The sequence below is a fragment of the Chelonoidis abingdonii genome, chromosome 3 (assembly GCF_003597395.2).
Source record: "Chelonoidis abingdonii isolate Lonesome George chromosome 3, CheloAbing_2.0, whole genome shotgun sequence".
Lineage (NCBI taxonomy): Eukaryota > Metazoa > Chordata > Testudines > Testudinidae > Chelonoidis > Chelonoidis abingdonii.
Window position 1 is genome coordinate 197,798,267 of NC_133771.1, and position 27,845 is coordinate 197,826,111.

The 27,845-nt window shown below is 44.3% G+C and overlaps 1 protein-coding gene across 5 annotated transcripts in view; it reads right to left on the reverse strand.

Moving 5' to 3' along the window:
• USP34 (ubiquitin specific peptidase 34) overlaps positions 1-27,845 on the reverse strand; it is a 299,367-nt gene that overhangs the window by 13,171 nt on the left and 258,351 nt on the right. For 4 of the 5 annotated variants that reach the window (XM_075064435.1, XM_075064436.1, XM_075064434.1 and 1 more), the window contains 7 exons: positions 25,285-25,919; positions 15,307-15,464; positions 8,505-8,583; positions 6,327-6,453; positions 5,850-5,957; positions 4,589-4,693; positions 4,340-4,464 (listed from right to left, as the gene is read on the reverse strand). In XM_075064435.1, coding sequence (XP_074920536.1) covers positions 4,340-4,464; positions 4,589-4,693; positions 5,850-5,957; positions 6,327-6,453; positions 8,505-8,583; positions 15,307-15,464; positions 25,285-25,919 — 1,337 coding nt within the window. Of the gene's footprint in view, positions 1-4,339; positions 4,465-4,588; positions 4,694-5,849; positions 5,958-6,321; positions 6,454-8,504; positions 8,584-15,306; positions 15,465-25,284; positions 25,920-27,845 lie in introns of those variants that run through there. The other variant, XM_075064437.1, reaches the window with a different exon arrangement.

Genomic DNA, 27,845 nt, shown 5'->3' on the forward strand with positions numbered 1-27,845 from the left:
CAGACCATGAAATCTGGTCTCCCACCATGAAATCTGGTCTTTTGTGTGCTTTTACCGTATACCAGGGGTCAGCAACCTTTGGCACCCGGCCCATCAGGGTAAAGGTTTATCTGAAGCGTTCGCAGGCACACAACCCCGCAGCTCCCACTGGCCATGGTTCACTGTTCAGGGCCAATGAGAGCTGCGGGAAGCAGCACTGCCTGAGGGACGTGCTAGTCGCCGCTTCCCACAGTTCCTATTGGCTGGGAACGGTGAACCGCGGCCAGTGGGAGCTGAGGGGCTCCGTGCCTGCGGACACTTTAGATAAACAAACCGTCCTGTCCGTGGCTTTACCCTGAAGGGCTGGGTGCCAAAGGTTGCTGACGCCTGCCCCATATTATACAGATTTCATGGGAGAGACCAGCGTTTCCAATGAGGTGACTCCCAAGCCTTACCTAGGTGGTGGGGTCAGAGTTATGGAAACACTGATAGGAGCACTGCTCTGCCGAAAGCTGCATCATCTCTGGCATGCTGAATGGTGACATAATGAGAGATGAACGTATGCACTGAGGACCAAGTTGCTGCCCTGCAAATTTCTTGTATTGGGACCTGGGCCAGGAACGCCTCAGTGAAGCTTGTGCTGTAAGTGCCAGGGCTGGAACCTTGGCCAGCTCATAGCACGTATGAATGCAGGACGTGATCTAGGAAGATATTCTTTGAGATGAAACTGGAAGACCTTTCATCTGGTCTGCCACCACTACAGATAACTGGTTTGACTTCCTGAATGGCTTAGTGCATTCGATGCAGAAGGCTAGCGCCGGCTGAACATCCAGGAAGTGCAGACTCTGCTCAGAGCCACTGGCATGAGGCTTAGAATAAAAAACAGGCAGGAAAATGTCCTGACTAGTGTGGAAGTGCGACATAACTTTAGGAAGAAAGGTTGAGTGACGTTGGAGTTGCACCTTATCCATGTGGAAGACTGTACAGGGTGGGTCGGAGGTAAGGGCCTTTAACTCAGACACCCTCCTTGTTGATGTAATGGTGACCAGAATGGCTACCTTCCCCAACAGATAGAGAAGGGAGCAAGTTGCCAGCAGTTCAAATGGGGTCCCCATCAGTCTGGAGAGGACCAGGTTAAGGTCCCATGTGGGAACAGGCTGTCTAATCTGGGGATGTAGCCATTCCAGATGCTTGAGAAACCAGCCAACCACAGGGCTGGAGAAGACACTCCCAGGTGGAAAGCTGAGAGAGCAGCGAGGTGTACCTTTATGGATGACACTGCCAGGCCTTGCTGTTTCAGGTGCAGAAGGTACTCTAAGATGAGAGGTATTGGTGTTTGAAGTGGGGGTGTATGACACTGGTCACACCAGCAAGTATACCTTTTCTACTTTACCAGATATGTGGCCCTAGTGGAGGGCTTCCTGCTGCTGAGTAAGACCCCCCTAACTTGCTATGAGCACAGAAGCTCCTTGGGGTTCAGCCATGAAGCTTCCAGGCAGTGAGGTGGAGGGACTGCAAGTCAGGGTGATGAAGACAACCATGGTCCTGAGTGCTCAGGTCAGGGAGGAGTGGCAACATGATCGGAGTGTTCACTGACAGTTCCAGGAGCGTGGTGTACCAGTGTTATCGAGGCCATACTGTTGCGACCAGAATTATCACTGCCTCGTCCCTGCGTAACTTGAGTAGGACCTTGTGCACGAGAGGGAACAGGGGAAAGGCATAGAGCATACAGCCTCCCCAGGGTAGCAGGAATGCATCTGTGATTGAGTCTGGGCTGTGTCTCTGGAAGGAGCAGAACATTGGGAACTTTCTGTTGCTCTGGGTGGCGAACAGATAGACCTGGGGAAACCCCCACCTTTGGAAGTGTACAACATCCAGCCGGATGGACTACTCGTGATTGTGAAAAGACCTGCTGAGGTGGTCCACCAATGGGTTCCGAACTCCTGGTAGAGAGGATGCTTCCAGGTGAATGGAATGGGCTATGCAGAATTCCCATAGCCGGAGGGCTTCCCGACACAGGGGAGAAGAACGGGCTCCACCCTGCTTGTTGATGTAAAACATGGCAGTGGTGTTGTCCGTCATAACTGCTATGCACTGCCCTTGTAATTGGGCCTGAAAGATTTGGTATGCTAGCCACACTGCCCCCAGCTCCTTGATATTGATATGAGAGAGAGCTCGTCCTGCGACCAGAGCCCTGTGTTTGGAGGTCTCCGAAATGCATGCCCCATCCCAGAGCATCCATTACCAGGGACAAAGGGGGCTGGGGGCTGTTGAAAGGACTCTTTCACACACTGTCTGGGGGTCATTTCTGCTCCTCCTTCTAGAGAAATCTTGCCTCGGCCAAGGAGGATAGGGGCATTGTTGCTGTTGCGGCCTGAAGTGTTTGCATTGGGTGGTCAGTGTGTGCATAGCCAATTACTTCATTGTAGCCCAGTAGTCTTTTAGGCTGTGCAGCCTGGAGTCTGTTTGCTCTGCAAACAGGCCTGCTCCATCAAATGGCGGGTCCTGCAGAGTTTGCTGCACCTCTGGGGATAAGCCAGATGCCTGTGGCCATAAACTCCTCCTCATGGCTATCCCTGAGGAAAGGGTGCAGTGCTGCAATGTCCAGAGAGGCCTGCAAAGAGGTCCATGCTACTTCTTTGCCCTCCTCAACAATAGCCCCAAACTCCTCCCTGGACTTCAAGAGCAACAATTCCCTAAATTTCAGCATGGATGTGACGTTCCCCTGGTGTTATCTGAACTGGTGATCTGCTAGCTGTAGGCAGATGCAACATCGCTGGCTTGCCCCATGACAGTGCCACTTTTGGTAGCACCGGGGGCTTGTCACAGAGAGCCGGGGACCTCGGGGCAGTCATGCCTTTGAGATCCCTCATGGACTCTAAGGTGTATGGGGTAGATGGCATCTCCACCTCTTCCACCATATGGCTTGGGGAGTCCAAAAGGTACTGGACTCAACGGTCCCCTTTGAGGTGCAGAAGTCAATGGTGCCGGTTCCAAAGGTCACGGAGTTGGGTGCTCCTTCCTGGGATGCGCCCCAATGGCTGACTCCAAGAGATTGGGGATCGAAGGGAGAGATCCACTCCTACCCTGCTTCTGGTGCTGCTCCTGTGGTGCAAGGGAATGAGACTGGTGCCACATGGTTTCCGTTGGCTTTGGCGGCGTTGCCACGGGTCCCTATGTCCTTCCTATGTCCATCTACCACGGATGCTGGAGTGCTCCGCACCGATGAACTCGGTGCCATGTCTTGCTGCACAGAGGTGGATTGCAGTCTGAGAGCCGCCTCTATAAGGAAATATTTTAAATAGAAGTCCCACTCCTTTTTTATTCTAGGGTGAAACCCTCTACAAATCCTGCACCTATCAGCTTGGTGCGCCTCTCCCAGACACTTTAGACAAGCGTCATGGCGGTCGCCCACTGGCATGGGCTTATTTCAGGATTTGAACCCTTGGGACCAAGGCATGCCCCAAGTCCCCAAGGGGAGATAGGCAGTTGGGGTGGAGGGGAAACCCCCACACCCAACGGCTAAAACTACTGACACTAACTAACTACAAATATAAACAACACTAAACTAACATGCACTGAAAGCTAGGAGAATGAGAGGAGAACTTGCTAAGCAAGTAGCCACAGTTCCAATGACCATCACTGGTGGTAAGAAGGAATTGAAGAGGTGCTGGGTTGGCAGGGTCATATATTGAGAGCCATGGAGGTGCCACTCCAGGGGCCCTGCAGCCAAGCCGACAGGTGCTGGTAAAGGAAAAACTTTCCGATGACTGTGCACGTGGCGTGCTGGAATCGATATAAGGAATCACTCAAAGAAGAACCAAATTTTCAAAGATCTATGTAGCTCAGTCAATAAAATCAGGTCTGCAGTTCTGCGTTCCAAAGTTTTCACATATAATTTCTGCATCCAAATTTTTAGTTTTAAATGCTCAAGCACTGGCATGCACAGATCAGTTAGTTAGAAATCTAAGTATCTCAGACTCATGCATGCAAACACAATTTAACGAAAAAACACAGATGAAAAATACATATGCAAAAATATTAGCAAAAAAGATGGTCGGTGCAATTTAGAGACTTCTTTTAAAACTGGCTCTTAATACTATAGAATTATTAATTATAAAATGTGGGATCATACACTATATAAATATTTGTAACGGAAATTCATAATATTACATCATTTTGGGCACAGGCATCACCACATAATTCAAATCCACTGAGGATAATTTAAAATTTCATAAGTACAGTTTTTAAAATTTGCATTATTTTGAAAGCACTTAAAATTACGCTTTCTTTACAAGCTACAAATATGTTATGTCACTGATAGGAAAATAGGTTTCCCTATGTCCATATATGTACATACCTTGCTGGCTTCCATCATCGTAGGCAAGAGGCACATATTGAGTTCAGGACGAGGAGGACGGATATTACTTTTCCCTCCTATTAATTTCAGATTTTCACGACAGGGGAAATAAGGTCCAAGAGACACTGTAGTGTAAATTAGGACAAAATAATGATAAATTAAAAAGGTCAGCACTAGCACCCCTCAATGCACACAAAGATCAACTGTATTGAAATTCAACCGTAAAATACAACAATTAGAAATACATACTTGGGATATTACTGTGGTGGTATGTACAATGGTTGTGCTGCAGAAATGGAACCAAAGTGTGCAGGAAATCATGAGGGCTTAAAAGCACAAGCTCCTTGAGGACATCTACAAATGAGAAGTTGGTTTTGCTATTATACAAAGTTATTTCTTAAGTGTAAACGTGACTTATGGCTCATGCATCTGAAAACCTGATCTGCTTGGTATTACTTCTGCTAGTGCACATTGTGGAGGCAGGTTTTATAGTGAACAAAATTTAACGTGAAAACACCTGAAATAATCAAGGTTCCTTCACCTCTACCACTAGAAGAAAATCTAATCAGTGTTATATTAACTTTCCCTTATCAACCAATAAGAGGGGTGTCAAACTGTAGGAAGTAGAAGCTCAAGAAAATTACCCTCTTTGCTTCTTCTTTACCATATCAGGTCTGACGCCTGGAAAATGGCAACCAGCAGCAGCCAGGACGACAATGACAAGGGCACTCAAAGTAACAGGAAAAGGCATACAAATTACATTAAAATAGGTTTAATTTGGACAGCGGGTTAGGCCTTCCACGAACAAGAAAAAAATGCAGATTCTACTCCTTAAAAAATTCAGATAAAGCCTTTCAGAAGAAGTTTGCTAATGCAAGAAGACAAAACTTTCTTGGTATGACGTCCATTCCTACAAGTTAAACACCCCACCAGGAATCAAGAAGCAAGAAACATCATAGCCTGGTACTTTTAAAAGTTATTTAACATGTCTTTTTACTTTTATTGTTGCATTTTTTAGTAAATGGGGTACAGAAATGGACACAGGGAGTTCTTACTCAGAATAATGAGGTTTCTGTGCTTCAAAATAAATGAGTTTTTCCACTAACTTTAAATATTAATGTAGTTACCCTGTGGATGCTAAATTAAAGATCTGGGACTTGATTCTGATCTTACTAACACTGTAGAAAATCTATTGATTTCAACAGAGTTATTCCTGATTCACACTAGTATAAGTGAGAACAGAATAGAATCAGGCACCAGGCTTTTGAACAAGCTAGATGAATAATATAAAATGATGCGTAACAAATTCTAAATATTCATTTTATTCTTGATATACAAGGATTAGTAAGATTCTTGGGAAAACAAACAATAATTCTATTAACGTCAAGAAATTAACAAATCCAATATGCAGAACATTCATAAATAATCATAAAATAGAACTGTTTCTGAATTTTAATTTAGTTATATGGAAAGAATCTTTCCTGACTGCAGTAGCATTAATACAACTTACCAATGCAAGCATTTCTAAGTTCTGAAGGACTGTAAGAATTTAGCAGAGTTAAGAGTTTATGGGCAAATTCAATTCGCTCCTGCCACTGGATTAGCGCTTGCTTCACATCTGCAAATACAAAAACAAGGTAAGTTATCTGTCATCCAAATTCTTGACAATTTTTAAGTCCTGAAGAAAGAAAATGGTAACATGGAGCAATTAAAACAATCATTGTATCAATTTTATAAATTTGATCTTAATCAAATTAGAAAACTAAGACTTGTCACTGGTCTACTGCTGTCAAAACTATTCTATTTATTTTTAGATAAATTTTAACACTTTAATTAAATTAATTAATTTAGTCACTGTCTAGAAAAAGGTGATTCCCAAAGGTTACATAGCAACGAGACAAACTATGATAGAATTTCTGTCCATGAAAATTAATTAGTTCAGACAAACTAAAGCCTTTAATTGCTATAAAAAAAATCATTACCAAACCTTTTCTCTGAAGATATGGCCGTGTTGATTTAAGGACCGAAAGGAATATTGACAAAAGTTCCACTAGGTCTCCAGTCACGTGACAAGCTGTGGCCTCATGATACATCATGTGCAACGTGTTAAAGGACTACAAAAAAGAAAGTAAAATGAAAGTAAAAGTTCATACTAACAAATTAAAATGTATTATGATTTCTAATTTAATCCTATAGATACTATTTATTTTACTACCACAGAAAGATGTATCAAAATGTTTTGTGATAGATGCTGCCAGATATAAAGTTACTCAAAGAAGAATTCATTATACACTAGGTTGTCCAAAAAATGAACAGTTACTTAACTATGAACAAATGATTGTCAAAAAGGAAGTAATTTTAAGTAATGCTCTAATATCATTTGCTGCCCTAGTACAGAGTTTGGGTATTATGGAGAGATGGTACTCTGTCCATAATTTAGACTGTGATTTGCTTTTGGTTATAAAACTGATTTTTATCCCACTCTAAACTTTGCCAACACTAGACCAATCAGAAATTTCTCACTGTGTGCTCGTGGAAAATGAGTTAAAAAATGCTATTGAAAAAACAGAGCAAACTGCACGCACACACAAACAGTCTGATTCAGGAAACAGAAAAGCTTTGCAAACACAGCCAGCTTACTTTATAGAATCTGTAAAACAAAGAGATTTCCTTCAAGGTTAATGCAATCTGTTCAAGCATAGCCTGTGCAGTTTGTAAGATGCATAAGCTAAACACTTCTGGCTCAAGGCAACTACTTAAGTCTGCATAAGCAGCAGGTGGAGACATTAAAGTCTAAAACCCAAAGAGTCAAGTGTAGCCCAAAACACTTAAGATTTTACAAATCTTTAATCCCAATCAATTTGTCTAGATACGAAGTTCTATTAAGGAGGCATGGGAAAGGGGCTTGGGTGTACAAATTTCAGAAAACAATAGTTACAGAATAATCATATATAGTCTAGTGAAATTTATGTGCATTGCTTACAGACATACAATATAAAATTCTATGTCAGCTGAATTATTACGGCTGCTCTAACAAAAGCATCTTCTGGGGATTTTTGACAGAGAGAAATTGTAGTGGTATAGTCTACTCATATTGCTGGCAATACACAATACTGCAAGAATTTTGGCAAAGAAGGTATCTGAGAAGATATTTACTCTGCTTGAATGCCAATTATGTTTCAAACATCCAACAGATAAGGAAATATTATATGTAATATTAATCTCCCTCAAAATATAATGCAAAACCTTAATTATGATATATATTTATACAGGAAAAAGATTCAGGATACACTGTCAACCTTTGCAGTGAGGAAGTCTATTCTGCTGATGTGGAAGGATCTTAATGCTGTTTATTTAACATATAAAAACACCTTTATCCGACAAGGGACAGCATATGGTCTATGATATAGTACAGTAGTTACAAACTGAAGAGCAGCTCAGACAAGACATTCCTTATATCACACTGTGGCCTTATCCACCTTCCAGAGCCTTTAATGGAGTTGTACTGGGTACAGTGTTAGCCTTTTTACATGAAGCACCCTTCAACTAGAAGGTGAACCTAGCTGTTAAGTAACAAATCTATTTACGATTTCTAGACATATCTTCGTAATGTCCTGTGCCAACCCTCCGCCCCCAACAAAAATAAGTTTGATACAGGAATAGATAGTTAAGAGTTTGATTCATAAATTTGTTAGCTCAAATTTCTTACATCTAAACATTTCTAAGAGACAAAAGGCAACCAGGAAAATTTTCAGAGTAAATATTGTGTAGTAGGTTTACTTTTATATCAGTTTAAAAAATTTACATGGGTTTTATTGTAGTATTGCAGAGTTTTGATTTTGTGATATATTTTCTTTTAAAAAAGAAGAGATTTGTTTAGGTTTTTATACAGCTTTTGTTATTAACATTGCCATCACTGGGAAATTCAAACTTCTAGCTAACGATGAACATTTAAAGATGTCTCGTTTTATAAGCATTTTATGATTTAGTCACCCCCCGCCCCACTTCTTTAGATAGTTTTAAAATGGCTGATACTGTATTTTAAAAAATACTTAAAGCAAGCATATTTATCAACAAGGAAGTGATGAGACCTCCATCCTCTCAGATGATGAGTCAATGGGAAAGGAAAATGCTCATTTGAACTAAATGACAATGAAATATTTACCTCAGTCATCAGGATTAAGCCTCTATTAAACACAACAAGAAGTCTGTCTTCATCAGATTCTAATAATATTCTGAAGGCACTAAGAAGAAAGAAACACTTAAACGCTGAAAAAAATCATGCCTAAGATACCAGCTTTTCATAATTCTCACAATGACTTAAAATTACTAAATTCAGCATTAGTGAAATTGTATTTGGAGGTCTGAGCACAGATCAGGAGAAAATGAAATGAATACAATTATCACCTTCAGTCTTTTCATTTTCTTAGTTTAGAAGTGTTCCTAGTAGTGCCAAACATACTTCTAAAACTAACTGCTTTGATGGAGGTAGTACCAACTTCCATCTTTTTAAAACAAGACTATCTCTTCAAAAAGTATTTTATGAACACTCTCTCCAAAGGTGTTTTAACAAGTAATGGCTTCAAAGTATTAAAAAACTAAAGAAAACAATCCATTCAAAGATGAATATTTAAGTTTCTCAAAAAATGCATTTTAAGTGCAGGGTAAGGCGCAATTAACCACATATTTGAGAATGCAAATGAGTAGAAATATTTCTGAAACAGCAATTTAAACAAATAACTAGAAAGGACAATTACCTGTTCCGTAACTGATGTTCTTCGAGATGTGTTGCTCCTCTCTATTCCACAGTAGGAGTGCGTGCTCACCACGTGCACTGGTGCCGGAAGTTTTCCCCTTAGGGGTACCTGTACTGGGGGAGCACCGTGGTGACCCCTGGAGTAGGGCTTGTATATCGCGCTATAAGGAGAGCCGCGGGCTCCCCCCACCTTTGGTTCCTTCTTGCCGGACAACTCTGACAGAGGGGAAGGAAGGCGGGGTGTGGAATAGACAAGAGCAACACATCTCAAAGAACGCCAGTTATGGAACAGGTAACTGTCCTTTCTTCTTCGACTGATTGCTCCTGTGTATTCCACAGTAGGTGATTCCAAGCAATATCTGTTGGAGGTGGGTAGGAGCTCACAATGGTTCAGGACAAAGAACCACCCTGCCAAACCCAGCGTCATCCCTAGACTGGGAGACAATCAGGTAATGCAAAATAAATGTGTGAACTGAGGCCCACGTGGCCGCCCTACAAATGTCCTGGATGGGCCCTCATCGATTGTGCCCTAACGGTAGGTGGCAGGTGAATCCCTGCCAAATCATAACACGTGCGAATGCATGAGGTGATCCAGCGGGAAAGCCACTGTGTGGAAATGGGTTGCCCCTTAGCCCACTCGGCCGAGGCAATAAAGAGTTGAGAGGATTTCTGAAACGGCTTAGTCTGATCCAGGCAAAAAGCCAATGCCCTACACTCATCGAGCATGTGGAGGCGGCGTTCCTTGATGGAGGAATGGGGCTTGGGACAGACCACGGGAAGGAAGATGCTCTGCTCCATATGGAAGGCGGAGACCACCTTCAGGAGGAACATTGGCTGTGGGCAAAGCTGGACTTTATCCTTACGGAAAACCATATAGGGGGGTTCTGAGGTTAAGGCCCTGATCTCTGAGACATATCTGGCCGACATGATCGCCACCAGGAAGGCCACCATGCAGGAGAGGTGCGACCAGGAACACGTGACCAGGGGTTTGAAGGGGGGTCCCGTGAGATGGGAAAAGACCAGATTGAGGTCCCATTGCGGCACGGGGGGCCTGGCGTACGGGAACAAGTGGTCAAGGCCCTTCAGGAACTGGGAGATCATTGAGTGGGAGAAGATCGAGTGGCCCTGCACTGGAGGGTGAAAGGCTGATATGGCCATCAGGTGCACCCTGACTGAGGCCGGTGCCAGCCCTTGGGACCTAAGGGATAGGAGGTAGTCCAGGATAAACTGTAGGGGTCAGGCAGAAGGGAACAGTACCCACTCACTTGCCCACCTGGCAAACCTGGACCACTTTGCCACGTACATCCGATGCATGGACGGCTTCCTGCTTTCCAGGAGGACTCGCCTTACCTATGCTCTGAACTGGCACTAACTTCGATTTGGTCTCGTTCACGACCAGGCCTAGATCGGCACATGTCGAGAGGAGCAGCTCTACGTGGGACTCCACCTCACAACGGCACTCCCCCTTGAGGAGCCAGTCATCCAGGTAGGGGAAGATTTGTATGCCCTCACGCCTGAGGTTGGCTGCCACTGAAAACCCTGCGAGCCGTGGATAGGCCAAAGGGGAGGACCATGAATTGGTAGTGGTCCATTCCCACCATGAATCAGAGCAAGTGTTTGTGCCCCGCGAAAATATGGACATGAAAGTACGCATCCTGGAGATCCAGGGCTGCGTACCAGTCCCCCGGGACCAGGGAGGGGATAACAGAAGCCAGGGACTCCATGCAGAACTTGGAACAGGTTAGAAACCTGTTCAAGTCGCACATGTCCAAACTAGGTCCGAGACCCTCTTTTGCCTTCTGGATGAGGAAGTACCAGGATTAGAACTCTTTGCCCTGAAATGGAACTGGTACCCTTTCCACTGCTCCTAAGTGGAGCAACCGGTCCATCTCCTGATGCAGGAGACAGATGTGTTCTGGGTCCCCTGGGGCTATCGAGGATGGTGGGTGGTTTGGTGGGGGTGAGGTGAACTGCAACACATAGCCCTTGGAGATGGTACTGAGGACCCACTGGTTCGAAGTTATGTGGGACCACGCCCTGAGGAAGGCAGACAATTGGTTGTAAAACACAAACTTTATTAACCGGGGGGTCTCCCTGGCAACAGGCCCAGTGCCCCCCTGCCGATAGTCAAAAACGCCTCTTCCCTTGCCTCTTGTCCTTAGAGGGCACAGGCTGCGGGGCAGAGCGGGACTGCCGCTGAGACCGACGCTTCTGGTCTCTGGGCCTTTTGTATGGGGGCTCGTATCTCTCCTCGCAGGCTGAACCACTGGAAGCGATTTGGCCTTGTCCTTAGCTGGAGGAACATAGAGTCCCACGGTCTGCAGGGTGGTCCGGGAATCCTTTATCCCATGCAGCCTGACATCTATCTGGTCCGCAAAGAGCGCCTTGCCATTGAACGGGAGGTCCTGAATCAGTGATTGCGCCTCCATGGACCATCTGGATAGCAAGAACCACGACGTCCTCCGCATGGAGATCGCAGAAGCCATCGAGCTGGCCGCTATGTCCACCGCATCGGACGCCGCTTGCAGGGCCGCTTTTGTCGCTGCTGACCCCTCTTCCACCAGGGCCTTGAAGTCCTTCCTGTCCCGGTCCGGGAGGAGGGGCTCAAATTTAGGCAGGGACTCCCACAGGCTGAAGTTGTACCTGATGAGTAGGGCCTGGTGGTTGGCTATGTGAAGCTGGAAGCTAGCCAATGAATAAACTTATCTGACAAAGGAGTCCAGCCTCCTGGCATCTTTATTTTTTCGGGTGGGTGCGGGCTGGCCCTGATGCTCTCTGTCGTTTACTGATTCCACAACAAGCGAGCTGGGAGCCGGGTGCGAGTACAGGTATGCATGGTACTTCGCTGGCACAAAGTATTTCCTCTCAGCCTTTTTCAAGATTGGAGCCAGGGAGGCGAGAGTTTGCCACATGGAGTTCGAAATGTTGGCAATGCCCTGGTGCAGAAGTAGGGCCACGCGACCTGGTGCCTAGGGAGACAGGACGTTAAAGAGGGAATCGGATGGGCCCTCAATCTCGTCGGCCTGCAGCTGGAGGTTGGAATCCATCCGCTTTAGCAGGTCCTGGTGCGCCCTGAAGTCCTCCTGCGGGACCAATGGCGGAGGCGCCACTATGGTGTCGTCCGGTGCCGGGGAGAGTGCCCGCACAGAGCTGGGTGCCTCAGTCGGTGCCGGTGCATCGATCCCAAGGTCAGAGTCCAGGCACGGATCCACCGACCCGTGACCTGCCGACTTGTTTTGTGGGCGGCCTGAGGAGACCGATGGAGCCCGGGACGTTCCGGCGACCGAACGGGCCTCTGCCTGGGCTGACACCGATGGGTACGGTGCCACTGGTACCACTATCCTTGCCAAGGAGCCCCTTGGCATTGGTTTGTCTGAACGTGGGATGGCAATGTGTGTCCTGGTGGAATGGCGCGTGCTGAGGGTGGGTGGGCATGCCCTGAGGCCAAGGTCTCCGAAGAACGCTCGGTGCCACTGGAGCAGCAGGAATGGCATCTGTGTAGTTGTCTCCCTTGGGACCGGGATCTCAACGATGACGAACAGTAACCACATGATGAACTGCTTCGGTATGCATGACGGCGACGCCCTCCTCGGTGCCGTGACTCTGAGGTACCCTGAGGGGAGTCTCTGGTGTGACGCCTAGACGAGCGGGAGCTGGAATGGGAGCAGCGACGCCTGTCCTGTTGAGAACGACTTCGGTACCCATGTCTAGCAGGTGAGCATTCCCGGTGCCTCTCTTGGTGCTTCTGCTCGCTGGCAGGCGGTGTGGAGGGTCCCCGCGACTCCCAACCCGGCAGTGGCTTGGATGGTCTGGCAGGCGTAGAGGGCAGCAGGGAGCTGTCGGAAGAGCGGACGCTGAGTGCTGAGTGGTGCAAGGAGGGGGTCTTCGGAGCAGGAAATGCAGCTGCTTGGAGAGGTCTGGTGGGCACCCAGAGGGGACTTGCCTCATGACCTAGGGCCCGTGCCCGATTGAGCACTTGGGACGGCCAGGGACATAATGTCCGTAGCAGCCTGCACCGCCTCTGTCGTCAACAGCTTCCGTACCACTGGGGATGCCTGTGTCAATGGCACTGGGATGCTCCACTCCACACGAGTCGGAGCCTTAGAGCCCACGGGGGATTGAGGGCTGCCCAGCGCGGGACCAACCTCCCCCTTGTCCTTACTGCGGCGTTGTTGCGAGGTCGCGCTCTTCCCCTGCTTTTTGGCGGGAGAGCAGCGCCGGCTAGTCAATGGAGCCTCATTACGTACCAACAATGCGGTGGCCTGTGCCGAGTCCAATCTGCGCACCAGCGTCAGGGTCAATGCTGACTCCACCAGGAGAGCTCAAAGCCTGAAGTCTCTCTCCTTCCTTGTTCTTGGCTTTAATGACCTGCAGATCTTGCAACAGTCGCTAATGTGAGTCTCACCCAGGGAGCGAAGACGCTCAGTGTGAGGGTCGCTCCTGGACATAGAACAACAACAGGAGACGCACGACTTGAAGCCTGGAGCACGGGGCATGCCCCAAGCCCGCTCTATTCACTAAAGAACAATCGACGGTACCACTAAGGTCGAGAAGAAGGGTTGCTGCAAAGCTGGAGCACAAAAGTTCCGACTACGTTCACTGGCGGCAAGAAGGACCTAAGGCTCCCCTTATAACGTGGTACACAGGCTCCACTCCAGGGGTCGCCATGGTGCTCCCCCAGTATGGGTACTGATAAGGGAAAAACTTTCAGCACCGATACACGTGCCGAGCACGCACACCTACTGTAGAATAGACAGGACCAACACATCTCAAAGAACGCCAGTTACAGAACAGGTAACTATCCTTTCCAACTACCTTCCCTAGAAGCAAGAAGGAACTGAGGGTGGGGGGAGCCTGTGCTCCCTTTATAGCGCGATATACAGGTGCCACTCCAGGGGTCACCACGGTGCTCCCCAAATAGGGGTACTGCTAAGGGAAAAACTTCCGGCACCGGTGCACGTGGCGAGCACGCACACCTACTATGGAATACAAAGGAGCAATCATTCGAAGAAAAAATAAAGGATTTTGCCTTGCCAGTTGAGCATTTAACTGAGCACTCAAATTAAGGATGCAATTGTACAATAAAAACAGTATTGAATTTTAAAAGAATTCAGGGACAAGTTCTTGTTCTCACTACATACTGAACACCTCCTCTTCTACTCATTAACACACGTTACTTCCTATGTAAGCTTATGCATACAGCTTCTAAATGCTACCATTTGTTTCGATCAAACAATAGTTTCCAGGGTATTGTCCACGGAAACTAAAGCATTACACAAGAATATCTATGAAAAATAATAATTACACACTAATATTTCTACTAAGTTTGACCATCCAATTACGCAGAGTATCTGCTTCCATGCTACAACAGATGACTACGTATATGCCCTCAGGGGAATAAAGGAGATTTTTCTCTTCTCACAAGACCATTCCAACCCATTCATTACTGGGTTTGCACACCCAGTGATGTGACCTATGTGACACAGCCATTTTATGGTCATATCCATAAATAAAATGGAAAAAAATCACTAGTTTCACATATTCAACAGAGAACTAAAATTTCAAAAAGATGCGCCTAAGAACTTTAAACTCTTTGTAGATGTGATGTATAAAATAATCTCAGATAAGGCAGAAACTCTACTCCAAAGCCACCATTTCTACTTTTACTGGTGACTCACAATTTTGCAAGGGTGGGTAAACTGTCACATTGTACATGCTCACCAAGCTATGTAAAATAGGGTGGGTTAAGATACAGAATGAAATTTCAGCTTTACTACTGAATTTCTAGGTTTTATGTCAAAGAAAATCTTTTAATGATACCACTTTGTTATGGCTGCCTAACATTTTGTTTTGAATAACAACAATAGTGTATGTTTATTTTTTTAAATTACTGATAATTATTATATTTATTTAGTTCCTTGCATGGTGGGAACTTATAAATTAAATTATTATTTTCATGCACAATAGGTTTTTATATATAAAGAGACAATCTCTGTATTTCAGAGACAAACTACAACTTCATTGTTTTGTATGTGACAGTAAAGACAGTATTAAGATTTATAAAGACAGTATAACAGATTTTTTCAAAAAGTGAATATAATAAAGTAAGCTATACTGAAGACTAATTTCTGATATTTCAAATTCTAAAACGTGCATTTTTTTTTACTGAAAAGAATTAAGTTGCCTCACTAACATTTCAGTACTATAATACCTTATTAAAGTAGTCCAACAAGACCGTCCATCCAAGCAGCGCAGATAACAGCTTATGGTTGTTTTCTTAAATTGCTTTATGTCTTCTATCTCCTCTTCTCTCATATCTGGCCTCTGAGCTACAAACAGTTGCATGAGGTTAAACAGCTCTTCTACTGCCTAAAACAAACAAAATAAACATTAGGTTAAAGTAATCTTTTTTAATTAATAAATTATGGTTTATATTCTCCTCTTCATGACTGCATTATTTCTATTAAGCAATAAATTGAAGTGACATATATGTGAGAAACTAGAAGACTTTTTTATATATTTTAGAGAAGGAGAAAAATCAGAAAAATACACAGCATTGATATTCTTTAAATATTACCTTATTAAAAAAATAAAAGTACTTAAACACAAATACAGCTTCAAAAGTTGTGTATATTTCTACAGTTTTCTATCTAGAGTGCTGTCTCTGTTCACCCCTTACTGTTTTCTGTGTGGAGTGAGAGAGAGATCAGTTAATTATATTCAACATATTACATATTTTCAGAACAAACTGAATTGGCATAAGGTGTTTTAAAAAGAATATTCTCATATTGCAAGGACATTGAGATGTCCCTTTATACCAGCAGATATCTTGGGATATCTTGATGCTTACCATCAATGCAGACTACTGCTACAACTGCACAAACAGAGAACATTGAGAAATCCTTATCCATGTGGCCACAAGGTTCTTGGGCTTTTCTAGAGCAACTTTCAAGATGCAGAAAACTATTTGGGCTAAATTGTACCCAAGTCCCCTATGCCTGGAAGGCCCTAAACACAGCAGAACCACCATGGTTCTTTAGAGGCAGGTTGCAAAGAGGCTTCAGAGGATAAATCCCTGAATGCAGCAGGACTCTCTTCAAGCCATCCAGAGAAAGGGTTTGATCAATGAGTCTCAAATTATGTAGATACACAGGACAAAACCTCCAGCAGTACAGTACATGGGAAGTAATAGTGTTCTCTGTGCTTGTTGGGGATGGCTCTTCTCTACCGCTATAGAGATCCTCCATGTAGGATACATTTGTTCAATTTTCACATAGGAGTCCATGATTTGCATCAATATTTTCAATGGATTTGTTCATACTCAGTTACACATGAGACCCTATGATTTATGATGTGTATCGTGATTTGCCATTGCAAATACTGACAGGAAAGGATGGACTAAATGCTGGGAGGAAGCATTTTCTCTAGCTTTGATGGAATTTAATAAGTTATTTGCACCAGCACACAGAGTTACCTTTTCAATAATATCTGAAGTGGTAAATGTGTTTGTGAGACAAGTATGATACACAGAATTCTAAGATGTAAGGAGAGGTTATTCACCTTTTGCAGTAACTGGAGTTCTCTTAGATGTATGTCCCTTCAGGTACACATGAGCTCGATGTGCCTTTGATTAGAAATTTTTGATAGCAGTGCCCGTTTGGCCTGTGTACATGCTCAAGACATCCTCATGCCCCGTACTAATGCTATAGATAGCTGCTCAAGTGTACCACCTTCAGCTCCTTCTCTACTGTGAAGTCCTGAGAGATAAAACTCCAAAGCAGAGGGGAAGGAGGGAGGGTAGTGGAGAACCCAGAATGGTACACATCTCAAAAAACTGTAGTTACTGCACAAGATCAATAACTTCTCCTTCTTTGAGTAGTTTCCCTCCGATGGGTACTCCACTTCAGGTAACTCCCAATCAGTATGTTCAGAAGGGAGCGGGGGCTTTGGATTAGTAGTAAAACTGAGACAGAACCGCATTGTCCACCACAGCATCTGGTCTGGAAGCATGAACCAATGTTTGGAGAAAATATGTATGGAGGTCCAGGCTGCAGCTTTGCAAATGTCAGTATTTTTCAGTAATGCTATTGAGGTAGGGATCTTGTATAATGGTCGAGTACCACAAGAAGGTTGGACTTTGGAAGCCTTATAACTATAATCAAACCATAACCAAGCCTCATCCACCTTGAGACTCTCTGAGTGGAGACTGTTGATCCTTTGGATCTGTCCACAAATTAAACAAAGAGTCTAGAAGATTTTCTAAATGGTCTGGTTCTGTCCACACAGAAGGCTAATGCCATTCTGACATCCAAGGTATGTAGGGTAGCTTCTTCCAGAGTCTAGTGTGGCTTCAGGAAAATAACTGGAAGATGAATAACCTTGTTAAAATGGAATTCTGATGATACTTTGGGTAGAAACTTTAGGTGTAGTTGTAATGAAACTTTCCCCCTGAAAAGTACTGTACAGGGAGGATCTGCCATAAAAGCCCCTACTTCTTTGACTGCAAGCAAAAGTAACCGCCATAAGAAGGCTGTCTTCATGGACAGGTGAGGTAGAAAACAGGCAACCAGTGGTCCAAAGGGAGGTTTCCTAAAGCAATTAAGGACCAGACTGAAATCCTACAGATGTGGGCTGTGTAATCTGTGGTAAAGATTCATCCACCCTTGCTGTTATGGGATGAGCAAACACTGGAAATCCCTCTGCAGACAAATAAAAGGTTCTGATAGCCATCACGTTGACCATTATGGAACTCAGGGAAAGCCATGACTTTTTTTAATTCCAAAAGTTACTTGAGAACTGAAGAGAGGGAAGAGTGAGTAGGTCAAGACTGTCTGCAGATACACCAGTGCTGGAATCTCAAACTTCTGAATCTAAGTGTTTTACATAAATATCTTCCTGCTGCTTAACAATACCTGTTGTACTTCTGCTGAATAGGAAGGTTCTTATCCTTGTGAACCATTGAGGAGCCAAGGTCTGAGTTGAAGGATACTCAGGTAGAGATGAAGAGTCCAGCTGGAATCCAGAGACAGCAGATGGGGAATGGACAATAGTGTCAACACTGAATAAGAGTGAAACAGACGAGGTAAGGGTACCAGATTTCTCTTGGTGAGGTCAGTACCACTAAAATGACTCAGGCTTCGTCTTGTTTAATCTTGTTCAACACTCTGAGGTTAAATGATAAAAAGAGGATATGCATACAGAAGGTCCTTCATTCACAGAGCCAAGAAGGCATTCCCTAGAGAATGAACCCTCCTCTCGAACATAATTTCTTGAATTTCCTGTTGATGATGGTAACAGAGAGGTCCACTTCTGGAAATCCCCAGGTCAGGAAGATTATTTTGAGAATCGAAGAGTCTAGCTTCGATTTATAATCCTGGGAGAAGTGTCTGCTGAGATTGTTTGCTGGGGTGTTTTGTATGCCTGGAAAGTAGGAGGCCGAAATAAGAATGTGGTTGGCTATACACCAATTCCACAGTTTTACTGATTTGGCACAAAGAGAGGGAGATCACTATAGCCTTTTATTTTTATTTAAAGTTAATTTAGTGCTCTCGTATTACATCACTGTGGATTTGGCTCTGGCAGCTACAGTCTCAAGTTCAAAAGAGTTATCTCTGCCCATTGTTTCAAATGTAGAGTTCATAGGAACACATGATGGCCAAGGAAAGTAGCATATACATGCACAAGAGCACAATATCTTTTATCAGTTTTATTAAAGTTACCAGCACAGTTATAAATACCGCAGCATATATAAATCATAAATATATCCATGCACAAATTATACCTACAGTCATACTCACATCCTCCTAGATAGTTTAGGGTATGATAAGTCTCTTATGGATTGATCATCAGTAGAGGAATGGTTTCTGCTGGAGTTTCCCATAGGGAGCTCAATTTTCCCAATCTGGGCACCCTCTTTTTATAATGTAATTTTGCCTATACCTACATTCTGCACATGTACATGAAAATGTCAACCCTCTTTTTCTTTATTAATCTGGTGTTCCCAAGAAACCTGAGGTACCCTGTTTCCTATAGATTGTTTATAGTTCCTTTAATTCTTATTAGCATTGATGCACAACCTGTACTCTGTGGTTACGGCACATGTTAGAGAGAACTGTGCCTTTAGAGCATTTTTGTGATCTAAACTTAATCTTCTGGCTAACTTTTTGCAATGTTACCCTATGGTAAATCTTTTCCTGTAATCTTATGGCATCGGGTTATTCTTCGGTCACTTAAATATGTCAGCATTTTTAAACTCTAAAACCTAAAAAAGCTAAGCTAAAATCTGACAGGCCTCAGCCTATAGGTCATGTGTTTCAGCCATCCTTACTTAGATACCTCAACCATAATTCTCTCTTCTAACTACTGATCTATCTTATACGTCTATAATTCTACAATTTAAACTCTATTTAGCACATTATGATTATGACATGACATGTTGTTAGTTAATCAAAATATCACAGAATAAATGAACTAAAATAACTGGCTACATCTCATCCTGCCCTGAAATCTATATAATGTAGAACACAGGCTATGTTGTCTGTCCTTACTTTGATAGATTTGTCCTTGTATAATGGAAGGCAACGGACGCATTTCTCACTGCTTTGAGTTCCAATAGGTTAACATGTAGAAGACATGCCTGGACAGACCATTTGCTGTGAATAATATGTGTCCCTAGGTGTACTCCTGCTTCCAGGAGGCATGCATCTGATGTTATAGTGGTGGTTAGGTGAAAGGGACTCTTGCACAAACTTTGTAGGGGTCTTCCACCAGAGTGAGTACAACACTTAGTGATGAAAAATCATTAGCTTGTCTCGACTGTGTTTGTTTGGACTATAGACCATTCTGATCCATCCCTGGAAGTAGCGAATGGTGCATTGCCAAGCTGCCTTATGTCCTAGCAGTTCAAGACAACTTCTTGCTACTCTCTTGGGGCTTATTGCTACCTTGGAAAAGGGGTTCGTTAGAGTCATAAACCTGTCCATGGGAAGGTAAGCTCTGGCTGTCACTGCATCCAGAGACATCCTTATGAAGTATATCTGCTGTCCTGGGATCAAATGTTGAGCTGAAGTTGTATCACTGCAGAACAGGAACAGTGCTGTTGTACTGCAGAGAACTTTATTGTGCAAACTGCCCTTGAGCAGACAATTGTTAAGGCAGGGGAAGACTATTATTCCAAGTCAATGCAGGTGAGTGGCTACTACTGTACTGCCATGATCTTTAAGAAAACTCTCGAGGCAAAGGAGAGGCTGAATGGAAGCACTTGGTATTGGAAATGGTCCTGGCTGACTGTAAAATGAAGGTATCTCTTGGAAGACCCATGAAATGCGATGCAAAGATATGCATCCTGAAGGCTGAGGGCTGCAAACTAACCCCTAGAATCTAACGCTGGAATTATAGCTGCAAGAGTCACCATCCTGAATTTCTGTGATCTAACAAAGGTGTTTAGGAGTCTGAGATCTAATATGGTCTCCATCCCTGATTCTTTTTGGGGACCAGAAAATACTTGGAATAGAATCCCTTCCTCCTGTGCTGGACTGGGACCACTTATATGGACCCTATGCAAAGAAGGGAAATGGATTCCTGTCTCAGTAAATGACTGCGAGATGTGCTCCTGAAAAGGAGCAGGGAAGGGAGGTGGGTAAGGGAATGTAGATCAAATGAAAGGATGTTATGGCTTTAAAAACACATCTGTTAGATGTAATCTGCTGCACAGGCAGTTCAGAAATATGAGAGAGGGTCTCCAAAGGAAGGGATGTTGAGGAACGGTGCATCTGAATAGTCCTCAGGTGGGGACCTTCTAGACCCTTGACCAAACCATCAAAATTGATGCTTGCATAAAGTGTACGTCTGAGTGATGGAATCAGTCATGGTAGGTGGTCATTTCTTCTGGTATCTTGGCCTTTCCTTAGTTGGCTCAGAAGGCCTACGGTATGCAAAGAACTGAGCCAGATGAGCTCTCGGTGTCATTTTTGTTCTGCTAAATTTTTGTTTGCAGGTGCATATAAGTAGAGGGACCTAAGAGTGGCCCTGGAATCTTTCAAGGTATGGAGAGATTCTTCAGTGGACTCAAAGAGGAGTGTAAGTCCAGCAAAAGGAAGGTCTTCAATGGTATTTTGGACTTCCCTAGGAAACCCAGACAGCTGTAGCCAAGATGCTCTAGAAATGATGACTGTAGTGGAGATGGAATGGGCTGCAGCATCAGCTGTGTCTATGGAAGCCTGCAATGGAGTTCTTTCTAGGAGATGACTTTGCCTATGATGGCTTTGAACTGGACATGATGTTCTGTAGGGAGATATTCAACGAAATTATTGAATTTTTCATGGTGTGGTTATATTTGCCATCTAGATTTGGTAATTTGCAATCTGAAATTGAAGGATCATTGAAGAATAGCTCTTAAGACCAAATAGGTCAAGTTGCTTTTGGTTTTTATCATAGGGCATATACTTTGTGTGATTTGTCTGCCATGCTCGCTGATAGCCGCCACAACTAAAGAATCTGGTGCAGGGTGGGAAAACAAAAATTCAGATTTTTCCATTGGGATGTAATTAATCTAAGAGTCTGTTTGTACACATGTGGTGCGTTGGCATGAGTTTGCCAGATGGTCTTTGCAGGATCCAGTAAGACTTCATTCACTGGTAGAGCCAGACAACTGACAGCTGTTGTATGCAAAATGTTCAACAGTTTGTTGTGACTCCTGAATCTCCTCCAACAGAATCTGTAATAAGTCATGTGACAGGGTCAGGCCAGATGGCTACAGGAGAGTGTCAGAAGGCAGAAATATTAGTCCCAGATTAAGTAGATCCTTTTTCCCCGGGTAAAGTAACAGGGGCAGTTCCAGAACAAGCAGGAACTTGCAGCAACCAGCTAAGGCAGGCAGGCTAATTAGGATACCTGGAGCCAATTAAGAAGAAACTGCTAGAATCAATTAAGACAGGCTGGCTAATCAGGGCACCTGAGTTAAAAAGGACCTCACTTCAGTTTGTAGTGTGCATGTGAGGAGCTGGGAGCAAGAGGCACTAGGAGCTGAGAGTGAGAAGACGTATGGCTGGAAGACTGAGGAGTATACGCATTATCAGACACCAGGAGAAAGGTTCTGTGGTGAGGATAAAGAAGGTGTTGGGAGGAGGCCATGGGGAAGTAGCCCATGGGGAAGTAGTCCAGTTGTAGCTGTCGCGCAGTTGTACCAGGAGGCACTCTAGACAGCGGCAGTCCACAGGACCCTGGGCTGGAACCTGGAGTAGAGGGTGGGCCCAGGTTCCCCTCAAACCTCCCAACTCCTGATCAGACACAGGAGGAACTGACCTGGACTGTGGCTTCTACCAGAGGGGAAGGTCTCTGGGCTGTTTCCTGATTTACATGATGAATCTCTGAGGTGAACAAATCCGCCAATAAGCGCAAGACCCACCAAGGTAGAGGAGGAATTTTGTCACAGTCAGCAATGCATTTAACAGGTTTCTGAAACTGTTTAAAATGGTCAGCAAGAGAAGGAAGGGACATTATCTCCTCATCTTGTGACGATGATGAAATCTTAAGTTCCTTGTCCGCTCTAGCCTCTTGTTCCTTGACAGACTTCTTCTGAGGTTGGGGCTGTTGAGGAAGGACTGATGGAGCAAGAACTGCTAGTGATAAGCAGCTCACAGATCTCAACAGGGCCAATGAGGTGGACCATAAGGCAAAAGAGGGGGAACCTGATGTTGGCCATGCCAGTGAGAAGGGACACAAAATAGTTTTTCCCTTGGAATTTCCCTCTCAGTGAAGGCCGTCAGGAAAATGTCCCTTTGACGATGGACAGGACATCCCTGTACTGAAATCTGGGAGTTGGAGGAATCACCCTCAACATAGTCCAAGGGCAGGGCAAACAGTGACGGTCAAGATGGCTGTCTGTCCTGTGCAGTAGGTACTAGAGAACAAGAAGGTACCGGGTAAATATAAGGGACCAGGTGACCCAGATGATCTTGGTATTGATAGTTGTCAGTATCCATTAACAGTTTTATCTGAAAACAAACTCCTCCCTGGAGTATCTAAATTCCTGTAGCACTGGATGTATGGAAGAAGATGTAATATGAGGCTCCATTGTGGCCAGAGCTGGTACCCAAGAGCTGATTGCTTCAGCTGTCCCATTTTAGAAAATGGTGTCAATGCCGACTATTTTAGCAGTACATGTTAAATAGATGATGACAGTACTGAGGATGTTGATGATTCTTTGGTGTCAGTAACAGAACCAGTACCCCAGAAGCTGTAAGTACTGCTGATCTCCAAGAGGCAGAGTGCTTGGAGTTTCTGCTAAAGCTAAAGCTTAGACAGTCCCTGAGTTGGTTTTGGTAACAATGTATGTCTGCCACTGTGTTTTTTCAAAGCACTGGAAGTCTTCAAAGAGCTCCTGGTACTGGAGCAGCCTGGAGCCTCAACAGTACTCCCCCAGGGACCTGAGGTCTCCCAAGTCATCAGTCTCTGAGGTGAACAGCTTCCCTTCGATGAAGAGTCTCTGTTAGCAGATCTAGCTCCCCTACTTCGGGGCCTCATCAGTACTCTCTCTTGTGAAGTACTCTTCTCCTGTGAAGATCTTGATGACTGGGATAAAGAGGTTTATGGAGCACTAAGTGTACTCAGAGGCTGATGTACAGGGGGTTTTCTGAGCCTGGATCCAAAGCTGGTTGCAGGGCTTGCTCCACCATAATCTTCCCATTTTTTGTGATCTACTTTTAAAAGAAATGCAGATCTTGCAAGTGCAAGGTATATGGTGCCTCAGTCATTAACTAGGGCGAGTTTCTTGCAGGAGAGGAGCATTTGAATCCCAGGTATCTTGGCATACTTTGCACCAAACAACAATCCCCAAGACTGCCTGTCAGGTGGGAGGGGAAGGGGTATTAACAAAAAAGGAACAACTTAAATTCAAAGAGGTATAAAACTAAGTCAACTACACTAATGTCAAATTAACACTAAAAATGTAAGGTTAAGCAATAAGTTAAACTTGAAGCAGACATGCTAGATGCTGCATCTCAGCTTGTAGGGCTGTTGAGAAGGAACTAAGTGAAGTTCTCCTGCACAGTTCTATATATCTTCATATGGGGTACAAGGATGTCTACAGTGCATATGTAGGCCAAATGGGCACAGCTATCGAAAACCTCCACAGATCCATGGGGTGTTTGTGCACTTGAAATTGAGCACCGTCAGGGACACTATTGAAGAATGACTTGTGGTTACCCTCATCTTTAGCATGCTTTTAGGAAATCTACTGATCCCACAGTGCTCCATCTCATGGTGGGAACGGAAATTCCTTAGATAGAATCACTGTAACAGAGATAAGGGCAGCTGAATTTTATTCCACCTTAGGAAATAAAATGTGGTCATTGGGCACCTCTTGCTAACACAGCCCTCAGCTGGCCAGAGCTTGAGAACTCCTGAATAACATGGACCAGGAGAAACTATTCATTTCAACCAGACACCTTCCATATGACTGATGTCATCCAGATGGTCACAGAGTTTCATCCCTATTTACAGTACAGCTCTACTCTGAAAAGTGACTGCGTGCCAGATAAACTGGTGCCAAACAAACTAAGTTGCTCATAAACAAACTTTTTAAATCATTATATACATTAACCTGCAAGGACATTCTAATTATTTTACAGGGGAAAATAAGTTGCAGACAACATTCTTTCTTAAGGCGAGATATTATAATGGTCAACGGACGAACAATTTCTAAGAGGTATATAGACTTTACAATAACAGAACAAATAACTACCCATTGTTTGCACAGGACACCACAGGCCAACTTCCAGCAGCTCAAAGCAGGTGGAAAACTAGTTTAAGAGATTTCCTTGGTATATTTCACTTTACACCATACCACTTCATGGCCTCACCAAAAAAGTTGCTCTTAACTGCTCCTCATGACTAGATCAGTGTACAGAAGCTCCAGGATCAGTGGAAACCACAAAGGTTGCTTAGAGACCCCTTTTCATTCCTAAGCTGCTTTGCTGCAGAAGAACTGGTGCTCAGGGGCTAGCCCTATAAGCTTTATGGTTATTCATAACAGGAACTAAAGACTCAATAATATTTTTGCTTTTAGGTATGTAAAGTTGAGCTTTTGTCTTGTTCAAAGTATTTTTTTTATAAAAAATATAGTCAAGCAATAACTGACGAGGCATTTAGAACAAATGTCAAAATATCTATTCAGAATAAATGTACTTACTCCTGGGTATTGACTGGCATGTGGTGTGAGATTCTTAAAGGCCCACTGGATATTTTGATGAGAAGCCAGCTGTCTTGTGAATGCAGGTGACTGTTCGCAGCATAATCGCAGAATGCCATAATAGGCAGGCAGCATCCCACGGTTAAAGAGCACCACATCCTGATCATCATGGTCTGCTAGAATGTAATTGAAGGCAATGTTCTTTGTCACCACAGGATTCTGTACAATAAGGCGTACATTCTCTGGGCAGTCAACACATACGTTATACCAAAAAGAGAGCAAAGCCTGTTTGTTGTGGTTGGTGGCTATAGCTGGCTCAGAAAGTTTAGGCTGGAAAAGGTTCCACAAGTCCATGAAATATGTGGAAAACATAAGTTTCTCAGTTTTTGAGATTAAACAGTAAGTCATGAAACTAAAGTAGGGCACCAGTTTAGTAGTGCCGTGAACAGCAGCATCAACATACAGTTTTGCTCTTGAAAGCAGGCCAAGAAGTACATTGTAGACTTGATGAAGAACTACTGTAGTATCTGGACTGAGAGGCAGGTCACGTGTAGCGATATGCAAGGATCGAGTTGATCGGAACATTTGACGGAATGAATTGCTTGGAATAAGTGACACCAAAAGGTAGGCTGCAGCTTCAAAATAAAACAAAAAACAAATCTGTCAGATCTTTGAACAGGACATGCAGATTAATATTTATATGAGTATTCCATTTATGGCGCTTTTCACTAGTGGATCAAAAAGCACTTTACAAAGTTGGGTAAGTACTATTACCATCAGACTGGAGAAAGAAAAACTGAGATACAGTAAACCTGACTTGTGTTCAAGGCCATATAGTGAGTCAAGAGCACAGCTGAGAATAGAACTCAGATCTTCTGATTCTAATGCCCTGTTCATTGCCCTGCCCTAACTACCAGAACACAATGCATCCAATTGCAGCCTGTTGCTGAGATGCAAATAATTCTTTTATTACAAAAATGTTTATCAGTTAATCAGATCTCACTAGATCTTCAGTGTTATCTATAAATGGGAGCTGCAGCGCTGTGCCTCCATTTTATACACATTACCTCCCAACCCAAAGCCACGGGATATCTGTTAAAGCAGAATGAAATCGACTACTATTACTACCACCATTCCTATGCAGCGGTGGCTCCAGCCACCAGCGCTCCAAGCGCGTGCCTTGGGCGGCAAGTCGCTGGGGGCGTCCTGCCGGTCCCTGAGAGGGCAGCAGTCAGGCTGCCTTCAGCGGTTTGCCTGAGGGAGGTCCGCCGGTCCCGCGGATTCGGCGGCAATTCGGCAGCTGGTATGCTGAAGCCACTGGACTGGCGGACCACCTGCAGGAAAGCTGCCGAATCCGTGGGACCAGGGACCTCCCGCAGGCGCACCGCCGAAGGCAGCCTGCCTGCCTGCCGTGCTTGGGGCAGCAAAAAAGCTAGAGTCGCCCTGGTTCCTATGGATGTGAAGTTTGTAGGAATAGCAAGGACAGAGGCAACCATGGCTTCTACCACAACACCAGGGACTCAGAAGAATTCGGAGCTAGTGCAGAGGTGCAGGCTTTTCTGGGATCTGTAAGTTTAAGGGGCTCAACCAATTACTAATTTTGGAGGGTCGGTGGATGGGGGAGGAGTAAAAGGGATAGCAAATCCCACTCCTACCTAGAATGCAACTACTTGATGAAAATTCTAAGGGTAACCTTCTGGCCTGCTCCTTCCCCTGAAGCCTATCCCATGTGATACTTGGACCATATTAATTTAACTACGTCAGACACAGAAAATGTAAATATATCATTATTCAGGTAAATAAATCACATTATGTTTTTCATCACATAAAGATAACATTTATGGATGAGATACAGTAGGTATCAATCAAGTTAAAATTAGTTTTACTGAAGGTAATTATCTCAAGGTGAGTAATCTGAGGATAACAAATAGGCACAATAGCACGAAAATTACATTTTCACTTGTAGCAAGAAAACATTATATATAATAACTAGGCCCTACCAAATTCATGGTCCATTTTGGTCAATTTCATGATCATAGGATTTTAAAAATCATGAATTTCATGATTTTAGCTATTTAAATCAGAAATTTCACAGTGTTGTAATTGTAGGGGTCCTGACCCAAAAAGGAGTTGTGAAGGGGTTGCAAGGTTATTGTAGGGGGGTTGTGGTACTGCTACCCTTACTTCTGCACTGCTGTTGGCGGTAGCACTGCCTTCAAAGCTAAGCAGCTGGAGAGCAGTGGCTCTTGGCTGGGAGCCCAGTTCGGAAGGCAGAGCCGCCCCCAGCAGCAGTGCAAAACTAAAGATGGCATGGTATAGCATTTCCACTCTTACGTCTGTGCTGCTGCCTGCAGAGCTGGGCCCTCAGTCAGCAGCTACCTCTGTCCGGCCACCCAGCTCTGAAGGCAGCAGAGCAGAAATAAGGGTGGCATGGTTTGGCCAACAGTTGCCGCTCTCCGGCTATCCAGCTCTGAAGTCAGTGCAGAAGTAAGGATGGCAATACCATGACCCCCCTAAAATAACCTTGTGACCCCCCTGCAGCTCCCTTTTGAGAAACGAAT